We start from the raw sequence: 14,349 nt of genomic DNA, 5'->3' as shown, positions 1-14,349 counted from the left end.
ATGGCTTTTAGCTGTTTGATTTAAATTGTTGCGATCGGAGTGGTATTTTTTTTTTTTAAAAAAGCCTAAAATAATTATTCCTCTCAGCCGAACAAACCAACGTCGGTTTGGAAAGTTCACAAAAACCAGCAATTTACTTCGTATATTTCCCGCAGATTTACGCTGGACGATTCCACAAAAAAATTAAGGCGGACCGAAGCAGTGGGTTTCCGAACACCTGACAATCGTTCGATTTCGCGGCTTCGCGTCGACAGGGGGGAGGGGGAGGGCGCTAGCACCTGCGCTAAGGCTGATGACAATCAACAGCAACCTGATCCACGAGACGATCCCGCTTTCTAGAAATTTCCCACACTCAAAGCACTTCTCCATTCACACGCAAACCTGCGACGCGGAAAAGATGGAGAATTTTTGGGTCGGATGTTCAAGTCATCGCCTCGGTTTCGCGTTAACGCTGACAGCTGACCTGTTGATCCGAGGGCGTAAATAGTAAGAAAACGAATTTTCTGGTTTTCTTACACGAAAAACAGAAAATGTATGCAGAGTTTGAGAGACATAATGGTGTTCGTATTGATGATATGGGGTCCATCACGTTACATGCCTGGGCCATTTCCTGGTGCGAAAAGTGCCGGAAGCTTAAAGGAACCGTGAAACCAATTATCAACGACCTCACATTCATAGCAGTTTTCCACCACAAATTATGCCTCATGTAGAAAAGCCAGTGAATTGTTCGATGATCTGGTTGAAAACTATAACCTACATTTTACCGTATAGCTTCCTGTGTTTATTTGCAATTTCGTATTTGTAGAAACTGAGGATGCCGTGCAGGCGAAATTTTCAGTATTGCTAATAAATCAGCTGACTGCAATTTGAAACTTAGTTTCATAACATTGACTACAAACTGTCCTAACAAAATAGCTGAAATAATTTGTAAAGTACATTTTACAGTCACACTTTTCGTCCTTATGTGGTTACCATTTATTCCTTCATTAAGTGTTTATACAAGCAAATAACCTTGTCCTAAATACAATATCCACTGATTTAATTACGCATACAAGTAACTTAAGTAATATTTCTATCCTTTAACATATTTTCCACGAGGCAATTCGTTTTGTTTCTGCATGGATGTTCCACATTCTTCCCATTGTTTACTTTTTGTTTCGATCTTCGCAGAGGTCAAGTGCTCGCGTGCTCCAAACAAATAAATCCATTCTGACCCCGATCTTCTTTACATTTCTCACCCCGGGGCCGTATTTCGAACATTTATTCCCATTATTATCCTCACAGCAACAAGCAAGGTCGGACTCCACACGTGGAAAAGTTGACTGTTTACACAAGCGCTCGGCTTGGTGTAAAACAGATCCTAACACTTTGTCGTCTGGCGATTGTTTCAAGTGGGCCACTCAGCCCGAGGTAGGCCCTCACCCCCCATCTCGACGTCGTGATTGTTTAAATTCTCGAACACGAGTGCTTCATGTCGATGGCGCGGCTTCCCCGGGTGAAAGTTGTCATGTTTTCTAGTGTGCGTGTGTTGGTCGACGGCGGCTTCCACTTCAACGGTGGTAGATAAACCTATGAGTGGGTTCTTACAGAGGGCCCTTTGAGCCTGATGGCCCGCACATGAACGCGCGTGCCTTTGGGCCGCGTAAACACCTCAGCTTACGTGACTTTGAAGCCAGGTGCTACAAGCGAAGCAGGGAACGTGTTTATGACGATGTGGGACTTGGCTTTGTGAAGTTAACAGCCACCAAATGTGAGGGAAAAGTAGAATAGTTCAAAACCACTTTTGTTAGTGCTTTACTGTATAAATTTAGGTTTTTTTTACTGGCCAACGGTTTTGAAGGTTTTGAACCAAGGGCTCAATGTTTTTCAAAATATTTCTTCACTTTTTTTTCTGCCAGGTGTCATGGTGAAGATGATGAGTCAGCGAATTTCGATTCCCCAAAGGCGATGCCAGCAATATGTGAGCAACCAAACAAACATATCTCACGTCACATAACTGTCAAAGCATAAATCCGAAAGGTCTCCAACGTTGAAGAACCTCGATCGAACTCACAGGTTAAAAAACTTTGCATGCGTTATGCCCACGGTAACGGATCCCGGCAATCCCTTGTGCGCTTTATTAATTAAGGTAATTTCACGTTCAAACAGCCAACTTTAATTATTGAAGACTTTTAACATTTCTCAAATAAAAACAAGCGCTGACTTTATTCGTAAACTTCCCACAATTCCACGCGATCACGATTCCCACAATCGAGCGAACGAAAATTCGAACAACCGCGATCGGGTGTCACTTAAAATCGCGTGCATTCTACACTGAGGACGATAAAATTTCGCGCCTGCAAGCCGCATGTCGTGCCAGTGTCGTAGTTCCGGGTGTGTTTGCCCAAAACATTAGAGGTCACCGACTCGATCCCGATTCTGCTCGTCGCGCTCGAGTGCGCGCGGGTCCCTTATACGAGTCTTCTTGCCACTCGGGCTTCCGAAATCGAGTTTCCAAAACAAACTTCGCGAGTTTCATTTCAGATTTGAAATCGTCTTCAGTGGTGTAGCATAGAGATCATATTTCAACCACTTAGCAGTAATCCGATTGGGGAATTCATAATCCACCCAGATATTGACGCAAGTTTCACCAGACTTTAGGTCCACCTTCGTCGTGTTCGGCTTTTTGGGGGAGTTTATTCAAACAAAAGAAAAACATAAAAGTGTTTAAATTCCTTAATTTCAATCATCTCAAGATGTCCAAAGATCCTGTTGTTCTGTGCGCATCATCTGAAGAATAACAAAAGTCTGGAATATTCTTGAGTGAGCAACGTGACGAAGATTATCTTCTGAGAAAAGCTTTTTTGTAATAGTTTTGAATAGTCTAAATAACCTTTGTCAATATCGACCAGCTTTTCGATTGGGTATTCCGCTGTGCATTGAGATAAGCTTGCAGAGTAAAAACAAATCCCGCCCATACGGTTAACCACCTCAAGTGCAACCTCCAGTAAATCCCCACCTCAAACTCCGGTGACATCCATCTTTTGTCGCCCTGTTATATTCAGTATCGCATTACCAGCTTTGACAAATCTCCTGACGCTTATACGCTGTGTGCTGGCGCGACAGGCGTGAAGGCTTGCTGAGTGACGTGTCGGTGTCGAACTTTTCAGGAGCAATTAGTTGCGACCGAGCGACATTTTGGGCGGATCTTCAATATTTGCTGAGTGGTTGCGACTGTCCTGGTTTGACGGGAAGACATTTTCCCATGATGTGGTGCAAGAAATTGTAACATTAGTTTGGGTGAACATTAAATGGGGGTTAAACTATAGGGGATTGGAAATTAATGTCATTCCAACAGTAAAAATACAACTTGTGCAACCAATACAGTCACATTGTTAGGATATAGACGAATGATATCACAGAAATTCGACACAAAAATACTTCGTATAGTAACGATGGAAACGTTTGCAAATAAATTTTACATCAGCTATGTATAGGCTATATAGTTTGACCAAAAGATTTACAAAACCGTGAGTTAAGTTTCGTCTAGTTTGTAGTATACCAAACTTTTATATACCACGAATATCACAGACAATTAAATACACATTGACATTGATGTTAGGAAACGAAATGATTTGCTGAATTTATTGTAAACACCTTCACATCATTTGGAATGTTGACGTGCTATAATTTCGACCCTTTATAGACAGGAATTCGTACCACAGGAGCCCGAACGTTATCAAGGGTTCACTTTCATGAATAACATCGGTGTTGTGTCACGGGGGGATGTAGACGCAAACAGGTTATGGGAGGGAATAAATTGCGGTGAAGTGATGCAATGAAGTGAATCTAAACATTTGAACGGGATCCACTGCACGGGATAATCTGTCCTCTTTCGCTTGTGAACACATAAACTGTTTCATGGCGAAACGTCAACTATCACCACACTCGGATGCGACCCAAAATCTTAATTTGACTTTCTGAACCGGCGGAATGGGAAGATTTCTATTCGGAGAAAATTGTTTTCTATGTTTAGAAAGTTCCGCTCTTATTATTAAGAGCTGGGAATATATCTAATTTAAGAAGAACTTCCTGAGTAACAGCTAGTGTTGTTTTTGGAACTTGTATAAAATCCATGCAGGATGAACCGACATATAACATAGCAAGGCAGCTGTTGAAAGGTTTCGTTAGATGTTTGTATGTGTGTTGGGTTAAACATGAAACAACGCCTTATCTTGCACCGGCCAATTCAAGTGGCCTTGCCCACACAGTTTTGACGGCGAAATTCATACACTCGTAACCATTGTTGCGAATTTTCGACTTTCTCTAAAATTTTGAAATTTACTCAAATTCGAAGGAAACCCTGTAATTCAGTTTTTTTGCGTATATTAGTTTGCGTTATTTTATCTTTTGCTGTTTATTCGGATTGGTAATTTCGTACCAAATGTCTGGGTAGCCACATTCAAAAGGTTTGTACGTATTTGCAACACAGATGCTTGTTTATAAGCTTCAGGCCGATTTCAAATTTTGTGGGTGTGAGGTTCCGGCCTGTAAGTTCCCCACTATGATTTCTTTTGTTTAATCATTTGTTTAATCAAGTTTTTTAAACACTCTTAAAGTTTCAAAGTGTTGGATTTCAAAACAGGAAACGGAATTTGTCAGTGATTTTATAAACGCACAGTGTGAGTAAATCTGTTGCTTAAAATTTCTGTTTGTGAAACCCGGCCACGAACAAACAAGGCTCGCATTTTAAACGTTACCTCCGCCGGTAGCCAGAAACGGATTTGATAAAACGCCACTTGCGGTCAACAGTTAAATATTGACGAAACCTCTCGTGGAAAACGACGACACAGCCGCGTACATCGGGTGCTGAGAATAACGTGTCGCCTCAGACGAGATCACCGCGTTCACCTTTCTTCTCTCTGGGCTTTAGCGTGACGCAGGCGGCGTAAATTGAACTCAGTTTTCAATTGTATCGCGACCCCACGTCGCTAATAGAAAAAGGCCCAACCATCTGGAGTGTATAAACTAGTATTGCAGCCTGTTAGCAGTCGTACATATTAACTGAGCAGGATACGGGTAACGATACACAAAGATACGAAATCGTTTGTAATAATGAATATTGAAAAGATATCATTATAATTAGCCTGAACGTTTTCAAAGTTTTGTAGCAGAGTAAAGGGGTTTTGTTGTGTGTTGAAGTCAGTTAAGCTGAGTTATTACAAAATGCAGCCTGTGCAGAAATTATAACCGCCATTTTGAAACAGTATGGAAACAAACGGTTTCTAGTTCGTTGAGATAAAACAACGCCCACCAGGCATGTACTGTAACGTGATCCACTTGTCCTAACTTGTCCCATAGATATTCCTAAGCCCCTCGTATTTTCTGATAAAGCGGTATTTCGTTGTGTTAAAAGGTTTTCCAGTTGTACAACTTTAACAAATACTCATCACCACCATTTTTCTTTCGCCGCTAGGTATTAATGTTAAACGTAGCTTTATATGAAATTTCTCACTTATTTAAATGAAGTTTGAATCTGACAAAGAATTCAGAGAAGACTCGTTGTTTTTCCTGAAGTGCCATTTTCTTATACTTTGCAACGCTTTAAACATTCCTTTGTAAATTTAAAATAAAATGTATTCGAATTCACAGCGGCAAACGTTTTTAAGCCCAACTCAAACGACAGTTTAAGGATCTAAAGTTTTTCTGTTCGGCACAGGTTGTCATTTGTTCATGTCAGTTGCGTTCAAATTTACTGTCAGAGCGTGTGTGTGACGCAATGAACACAAGCACTATGGTTGAAAGCACCAACGTTGAAGACCCCACGATCAACAGTGGAGTTCACAAGAACAGCAGCTTTTCCGTGAAAGACATCCTGCGCCTCCCATCCTCATCGGGAGACAGTTTTGCTCCCGATATGAAGCCAGCAGAAGTCGACAATCCATCCATCGACGTCCCTTATGCCAGGAGCTCATCAATATCCTGTGGCTTTAGACAGCCTTCGTACAGACAGCATGGCAATCCCACGGATGGATCACACGAATACGAGGGAGCTTACGACACTTATTCGGTGTCTTATCAATGCGCCCAGTATCCCGGTGTAGCCCCACTTCACTCCACTGGTTACGAACCTGAATACAGAGAATACGAACCCTGCGAGGAGCGGCGCTACCCCGGGCACAGCTTCTACCATCAGCCGCAACACGAAGCCCAAATTTCCGCCGATCGAAGACTGAACTCTGTAGAATCCCCGGTCGAGACCTCGTCGTCGCCTTCACCCTCCGCTCTGGCGATTGGATCGCCGCGTCATCAAACGATGACGTACCGCTACCATAGCGACGCGTTTGCTGAAGCCTCATACGCCGGCAAAGCTCTCGATGAGGGCGCGGGAAGATTCGAGAACAATCAACAAAGATTTGAGACGGAAAGTTACACAAGGGGAACTGAAGAACAAACCAAACCGGGAGATTTAAGTGACAAAAACCCGACGATCAACTGCAGACATCAGAGTGGCGAGGGTTCGAAACTCACCGGCGGCGATGAGGATGAGAAAAGCTTGATATACGCTGGGGAATCGAATCCCGAAGAAACGGAATCATTTACAAGTAAGATTTTGTGTGAATTTGAACATTTTCGTGATGGTTGACCAAACAAAAGCCAACAAAAGGAAAACAGATTAAAAAAATTACGGATTTTTTTTTTGTAAAACTAGAAGACAACTCGCATTGATTCAACTGCAAAGCATGTTGCATGGTGAAGCAAGCGTGATAAAAATTAAACGTTATAAAATATGGAATGTAGAAAATAATTTTTATTAAAAGGGGATAATTTGGGGAGATACTTGAGGCAAGTAAGCGAAATATTGTTTGTTTACACTTTCCACAAAAAATGGTCACGGGAAAGTTGTTTTGTGTCGACGTACAAAAAAAAACCCAGTCAATAATACTGCAGCTTATCGCCACCCATGTCAAGAAGCAAAAAAAATCTCTTTTTAATCAAATGTTACCACATTTGCTACAATGTCGCCGTGATATTTGTTATTCAAACAAAACACCTTAGTTAACTGCAATGCCTTGTTGGATGCGATACCAGTAAACTTAATAATTTATCGATGTTATGAATGCTTTTCTTTTGATTTATGTAATGATTCAAAGTTTCGGATAAAACAATCATGAATTGTTGCCGGAAATAAACTCGAAATCATGGTCAGATTTGTAGCCAGTGTGTTACAGATCGGCCAATTGCGTTCTTTAAACTACGATTTTGTTGGGAAAACCCAAACCAAATAAACAAACCTGGTGGGTTGCACCTAGGTTAAAACCTAGAGGTTGCGTAATCCGCAAAAGTCTCACTTGACTATTAAGCTAACAAGATCGTTGTTAATCACGAAAGTTGCTGCACTGATGAGACCTGTTATAGGTCTGCAGCTCACTTAAAAAAGAAACAAACTAAACAATTTACCATAAATATGTTTAGTCTTGTCTAATTAAATAATTCACATCGGAAATAAGGAGCAACCTTCCCTCAAAGACTTAGAAACGCCATTTCCCTTTCTCCCATTTCACAAAATTCCACGCAATTTAGCAAGCACAGCATAAAGGTCGTAGCTCGGTGTGTAAATGAAAAAATGTTTTGCACACGTGCCTGCGAAATGAATAATCAACTTTCATTACTTTGAGCAAACTCTCTTGCGGTTTTCGGGGGTTAAGATTCTCACCCAAACCACCGACGAAGTTTCCTTTGAAGTTTTGTTTAAATTTACCCCAAAATTTATGTCTTTCGTATGCATTGTGCAGTCAGGCGTAACCGACACGTGATTGGAAATGTTGAGTCGAAGTAATCTGGTTTTATTAAAAAATGTCCCGTTTTCTGCCTTTACTCAATAAAGCCGTGTCGAAAACTCTTTTGTAGTGGTTAATTTCTCGTTGGAACGAGGGTGTATAATGTCAGCGGTGTTGCTATTTGAAAGTGCATATCAAACGTGGACGCCCACTTGGCAAAATTGGCGTGAAGATTTGCAACAAGCTTTGCGAAAGTTCGAAATCGACTTCACATGATTTTCGTTTCAACAGCAAATCGTAATAAAAAACATCATCATTGTTGATTCAGTTTTTGTCACGCTGAAGTGAACGTCTTGCGTGGGCCGCTTTTCATTTGCAACGCTACTAAGGTCCTTAGTCACGTGCATGAAGATTAGGCATTAAACAATGTTTAGCCATCAGTTACTGTTCCGTCTATAATAACAATGACACAATTATATTTTGATGATATTTTGAATCCGTAACTTACACAAGCCTTCAGAAAACAAAAATGAAATGAACACCACATTTATGGAAACGCGTATTTTCAGTGGAAAATATGTCAGAAGACAAATATGTTCCGTAAAACAGCATTATCAGTGTTATTATTGTAATGTACGATGCTGTACAGAGGAATGCATTTGTCCCAACAAAAAGGCGATAGTTTTTAAACCTTTGAAATTCACGTTTTCATGCATTTTATCTATGGTAAACGTTGGGAATCGTTGTGGGCATGAGAGTTTGACGGAGATTGATTCCTAGATATGAAATATTAAATTTACAAAATGGCATCATACCGCAGGCAAAAAGCTGATGCAAAACCCGACCCGGCAACGTTCTAAGCCAACCATGGTTAGATTTGTTTTTTTCTGCATCTTTGACTGAATTCAATCAGAACACGAATTTGCCGTTTGACCAGTAAAAGATGTATAAATTTGTTTGTTGACGTCACACCAACAATATACAGGGTTTCTCTATCCCACTAAGCGGATAACACAACATCAGTTGATCATTTTTACTGTCTGCATTGAATTAAATGCAACAAATAAACAGGTGTGTACTTGTTTTTGTTGTCACATCACTTAGATAATCATTAACCAGTTCCTGACGTCAGTGCTTCATAGGTGATATGAACTCTGCCACAAACCTTTACAACATCAGGGAGTTCAACAAATAAAAATCAAACCGAATTACATTTTGCTCAAATGTGGCCAATACATATTGAAAATAAAACGCGGCAATTGATGAAACCGTAAAGGTTATCGAAAAAGGGTGAATCGCGATTACAAAACTTTTGAGAAACCCACACCTACAGTTGGTAATTGGTGTAGTCAATGTTTTGTGGGATGATTTAAATGATTTCTGTAAATTTAAATTTAGAAAATTGGTTTCTTGCTGAAAATGTCTTCTGTATTCTGGTATCACATGTTTCATGTTGACGGTATCATGATAGTGCAGAACAACATAAGTTTGTGATCGTGCGACGAGGTGGGATTTTTCCCCCGCAACCATGACATGATCACAGTTAAGGTTTATACTACTTATGAACGGAAACAACAACATCTTCGTTCATTTAATAATAATGTAGGCAAACAATGCTTTCCAAAGCCTTCATTCAAGCTTCATTCACCGGCAACGGAGCGTTGAACATTTCTATTCCTGCTTTCGATTGAAACCCGGGGTCTCTTGTTGTTTCCACTCTCTCAAAACATCCGTTTACCCCAAAATGCACCGCTTCGTCGCCCCCACGGCCCCCAGCGACCCCTTGGTGGTCCCACGGAGCCAACGACACCACGGATAGCATTAGCCGGTCACGGTTACGAAATTCGGCGCCAAGCGTCCGTCCCAGAGCCCGTGCGGGCGTTTTAGTCTGTCTCTGGGGTTGCTTTACATGACCAAACGTCCCCCAACAATAACGCCAGGTTATTTTCCCGCAGTTTTTTGCTCGCATCTTTTCGTCGTGCGACCATTCCGATAGTGAAAGCGTGTTTGCCGGTTCCATTGAAGTCCCCCACCCGTGTATAGGCGTGGTGCCGCTTTTAGAAATGGCACTGACGCCATATCCATTTGCGCGACGCATAACTGTCTACTTATGCTGCACAAAACGCGCCACGTACAGACGACGTACAAAACGAACAGACATTTTACTGGGACTACAGAGTGGACAAACTTACATGGAATTTAAAGTGTTTTGCCTCTAAATAATATCGTATCTCTTAAATGACACTTTTTCGGTAAAAACAGATTGAGCAACAACCTTTACCTACTGTAGTTAAAATTTTAATTCGTTTAGATATGGATTGCGGAACTTCCTCGCCACGGGATACCCTGACCCCTGAGAAATCGTCCGCTTCCGGCGGTGATGAAGAACCTCAATCCCCGCCGCACAGTCCCAGCGATTCCGACCTCGAGAAGAAACGCAAGCGACGGGTGTTATTCACAAAGGCGCAGACGTACGAGCTCGATCGTCGCTTTCGTCACCAGAAATATCTGTCCGCACCTGAGCGCGAAACTCTGGCGAACATGATTGGATTGACTCCCACCCAGGTAAGGGGGTTTCCCTTGTGTTCGAGAGTTAGAACATGAAAGCAACACAGATATGCTTATTTTTTTAAGTTGTTGTGTAAAAGCTTTCATGCGTTTAAATTTGCGCAAATTTCTGAACCCAATAAAACGTAAACCTTTTCAAGGAAACGTCACACTGGTATTACAGTAAAGTGGATTGTGTCGAAAGCTGTTGGTGGCGCTTAAATCGATTCTTTTATTGGTACGAACTTAATTCTCTTGATTTGGCACTCTTTCAAAAAAGACTGACTTTTACATTTAAAAATGCGCACTAGCTTTCGCGAGTACCTCTCGCTTCATCAGTTTTTTTCAAAGAGTGCCAAATCAAGAGAATAAAGTTCGTAGACATATAAGGACTGATACGGCACGTTTAATAATTTAACTTATTGGTGATTTTCTTTCCTAATGTTGTCCACTAGGTTTACTTTCCGACACAAAATGTCACTTCTCAGCATGGTACAAGATGGCAACTCAAAATTAACGCACATAAATTTTGTCACAGATCAAGATTTGGTTCCAGAACCACCGATACAAAATGAAACGCGCGCGACAAGAGAAAGGAGGAGGGGGAGGTTACGAAGCCTTCAACGGTCTATCTTCCCCCCGCCGTGTCATGGTTCCTGTGCTCGTCCAGGACGGAAAACCTTGCCACGCCGGGATTCCCGGAGGCGCCAGCCGGGGTAACTGCTTCGGACTCTCGGGGAGCAACATGGGTGCGACTCGATCATCGCTCTCATACAACGGCGAGTCTCAGGTCACCCACCCGATGGCGCACTTTCAAAGTCACATCGCGTCTCAGGGCCTCGGACTTCAACATTACGGAGGTCAGCTTACCCCCCATCACGCCCAACAGTCCCCCCATCAACAAACTTCACCCCACATTGACAACCCCTTAACCCCTCACAGCGCTTACCACAAGCAGCAATTTTCATCTCCTTATTCTTCATCTCATCTTCGTCACCACCCCGGGTCAGCTTCTCCTTACAGTCCTCCATATGCAGTTGCCGCCGCTTCCTATCCTTCAGGTTATCCACACCACCACATGCAGCAGCAGTGGCCGGCCTGGTAACACCGGTCAAATGTGATTTCTCTTGCGACAGTTTTTGATAAAATTTTTGTCGATTTGATTCCCTAAGCTTTGTTTTTTAGTTGTTTTCTCTTCTTCAAATGCATCCTATCCTTATTTGAAAAACAGAAGCTCGCGAAATTGTTGCCTCCAGACATAGTTTCATTTGACTGCTATGCAAAGCTTTTGCAGTTAAAAATATGCAGTTAATTCGGTTTCGATAAACCAGACTTTGTAGCAATATTTCAACAACACTATATGCCGAACTTCAACAATGTCACATTTTCGCAATATTATTGTGGATGAGTTATTTTAGACTCATGAAGAAACCTCTTACCGTAAAAAAAATTAAAATACATTTGTTTTCCTTTAACGGTTCCATGCAATTATATTACCCCACAGCTCCGTATTATTAAAACAACCGTATCGTTATGGATAAATTAGTCCGGCTCATGAGAGTTCCCGTATTGTGAAAAATAATTTCGCGGAAATATTTGCCACAGCACCAATCAGTTGCATCTCCGGACTTTCCAGGAAACTTTTTCGGAATATTTTGTTCGTTTCCATGCGTTTCTCACGAGCGCGGATATTTTGTGTCGTTTTGAAAACGCCTGTGCCCGAATCGTTTCCATTGTTTCGAACGCGCGAATAAAGATTTGCGAGGAAATAACGCAGTGAGTCTTTTGTGCCCTTGAAAAAAAATCTCGAATCTCGTTGTTTTGATTTCGAAGGCAAAAAACACTTGAGTTTAACCCGGATAAACAATTTCATTCTGACAAATGTTTGTTACTTTAATGAAGTTAAGGTTGAGGTAGAGAATTTACATTTATGTGGGTTTTACGTTTAAGGTAAACGGTTTTACTCTTGTTTTAATTTTGCCCCATATAAAAACCAGAAACTAACAAATGAAAAAAAAACAAGGTTGAATGATTTTAATACGTTGCTATGCTGCAAGGATGCCAGGATCTTCTAACTATATTTACTACGTATCTTCCGCTCTAAAACCAACACGTTTCCATCATTTGAAGTTGCCGCATGGTGGCCTTTCTATTTAACTTCTCGACGCAAAAAGTTCGGAACGAATTTCAATTCTCACCTTTGGCAGAAACAAGTGTTCGGGTTGTCATGGGAACGTGAAAAAATACTCGTCAAAGTCTCGATGCGGGGTTTTCGCCCCCAAGTCGGCGCCTCGGCAACAGAAAGGTCAAATAAAAATTGTTCTCCGTGACCCAGAAAACCCGACTGTTTGCCGAGTTAAGTGGTACAAGCCATAGAAATCAATTTACAAATATGATATCTATTGTCGCTATTATACCGTCTCAATTACATTTTCAACATTGTACGGCGTTAACACAACACACACAGTATGTAATTACGATATTACGCAACACAAACAACGCGGTTTTGAGAAAAGAAAAAACGACCAGAAACACGACTACAGAATATAGGGAATTACATTTGAAAGAAAAGAAATGTGGAAACAACATGCAGAGTTCCAGCATTGTGGTTACGGGAGATGCTGAAGGACCGAATCACAGACATGCCGGCATTCACATCTGCAAGTCTGTGGAACATAGAAATCTGTGAGGACGTTAACGGTATAATTTAAACACTGATCGTCCATCACTCTTTGTGAATATTATTGATACCTGGCAAGACAGGGCAGATCAGTCGGTACCACCTCGCAAACAGGCGAAACATCGCACTAATTTGTATGTTCAACATACTTATATGTAGATCAGGAATATTGACTTGCCTGTGATGTGGTTCATTAGAATTTACCGTGATCATGAACATTCTGTTGATCTGGTAAAATAAAGTGTTTTTTTGCGCAAAAGAGCCATAATAATCAATGAGAACATCAGACAGGTGTACACACTGTTTCGACCTGTACGGTCTCTTCTCATCAGAAAGTGGTTTATTGCGCCGAATAACAACACCAAGTTTATTGAACTTTGACCCTAAGCTTTTTAGTAGTTTAGAAGTGAATTTGTGTTAATTACAGAGGGCGTCGGCCTTCTCCAACCCCGGACCACACCTGTATAATGTTGTCTGTCGGTTATTTTAAGTGTTTGTTTAGTTCATCCAAACTTTCCTTTGATAGTGGAAGCCGCCATCCGCGCTCCAATAAACTTCTATGCGTCTCCATTGAACGTCGCTTTTCAAATGGTCGCCGCCTAAGATCGCAAGCTTAATGCATTGTTATTGTTTTTTCTGTTTGTATTTTTAGACGGATTTTGGACAGCTTGACATTTTCTGCTTTCGGTTGAATTGACTTTAATCGATGAAACTTACACGGTGGACGTCAACATGTAGATCTTAGACGAAACATTGATAATAAACACAGTTTTTGAAACATATGCATAATCACCAGGTTTCTTAGCTTTGGTGTTTAATTTTAAAGTAATTTGAACTCAGTATTTTGCACCTAAGCAAAACATTTGCAAAAGATTAACAAGTTAAATGCGACGAGCGTAACATGCGGTTGTTGTGGCCAAAAATCACTTTACCTTTTTCGCCATTTTCAGCTTTAGGAAAACCTTTCAAAATGTCGCTTGGACAAAGTTCGGTCTACGTATTGTGAGAAGCAACGTCTGCAGGTAAATATTTTGACCCCAACGCGGAACGCCAGCGTCCTGCTTATATAAGGTTCCACAATCTGTGCTTGGGACAAACACAAGAGGCCGCGAAACTCAATTTCTTCGTCAGCAACTAATTAAATCATTACCCACTCGAGGTGGGTGACTGACAGGTGGCGCTACACCGTGAGAACCAATTCATGGTATTGACCCCCTTTGCATTGGGGCAGGCAATTAAAAAACCACAGCAGCCTGAGGTTAAAATGGTTGACGAGCAGTCCCGGTTGGCGCGGGGCCCCGCAAGGGTCAGATTACGGCCCATTTATTGGTATTCGGAAACCGGGGGTAGAGACCGCGATTC

The 14,349-nt window shown here is 41.5% G+C and overlaps 1 protein-coding gene across 1 annotated transcript; it reads left to right on the top strand.

Moving 5' to 3' along the window:
- The first annotated feature begins 5,702 nt into the window (after nucleotides 1-5,702).
- LOC145911420 (uncharacterized) lies at nucleotides 5,703-12,023 on the top strand. Its single transcript, XM_082998745.1, has 3 exons — nucleotides 5,703-6,584; nucleotides 10,072-10,325; nucleotides 10,846-12,023. Exons 1-3 carry the CDS (start codon nucleotides 5,759-5,761, stop codon nucleotides 11,410-11,412), a joined length of 1,647 nt encoding a protein of 548 aa, XP_082854871.1. The 5' UTR covers nucleotides 5,703-5,758; the 3' UTR covers nucleotides 11,413-12,023.
- Nucleotides 12,024-14,349: the final 2,326 nt, after the last annotated feature.

The sequence above is a fragment of the Ascidia mentula genome, chromosome 8 (genome assembly GCF_947561715.1).
Source record: "Ascidia mentula chromosome 8, kaAscMent1.1, whole genome shotgun sequence".
Classification (NCBI taxonomy): Eukaryota; Metazoa; Chordata; class Ascidiacea; order Phlebobranchia; family Ascidiidae; genus Ascidia; species Ascidia mentula.
Note: the sequence above shows the minus strand (reverse complement) of the source record. Positions and strands in the feature narration are given on the sequence as shown.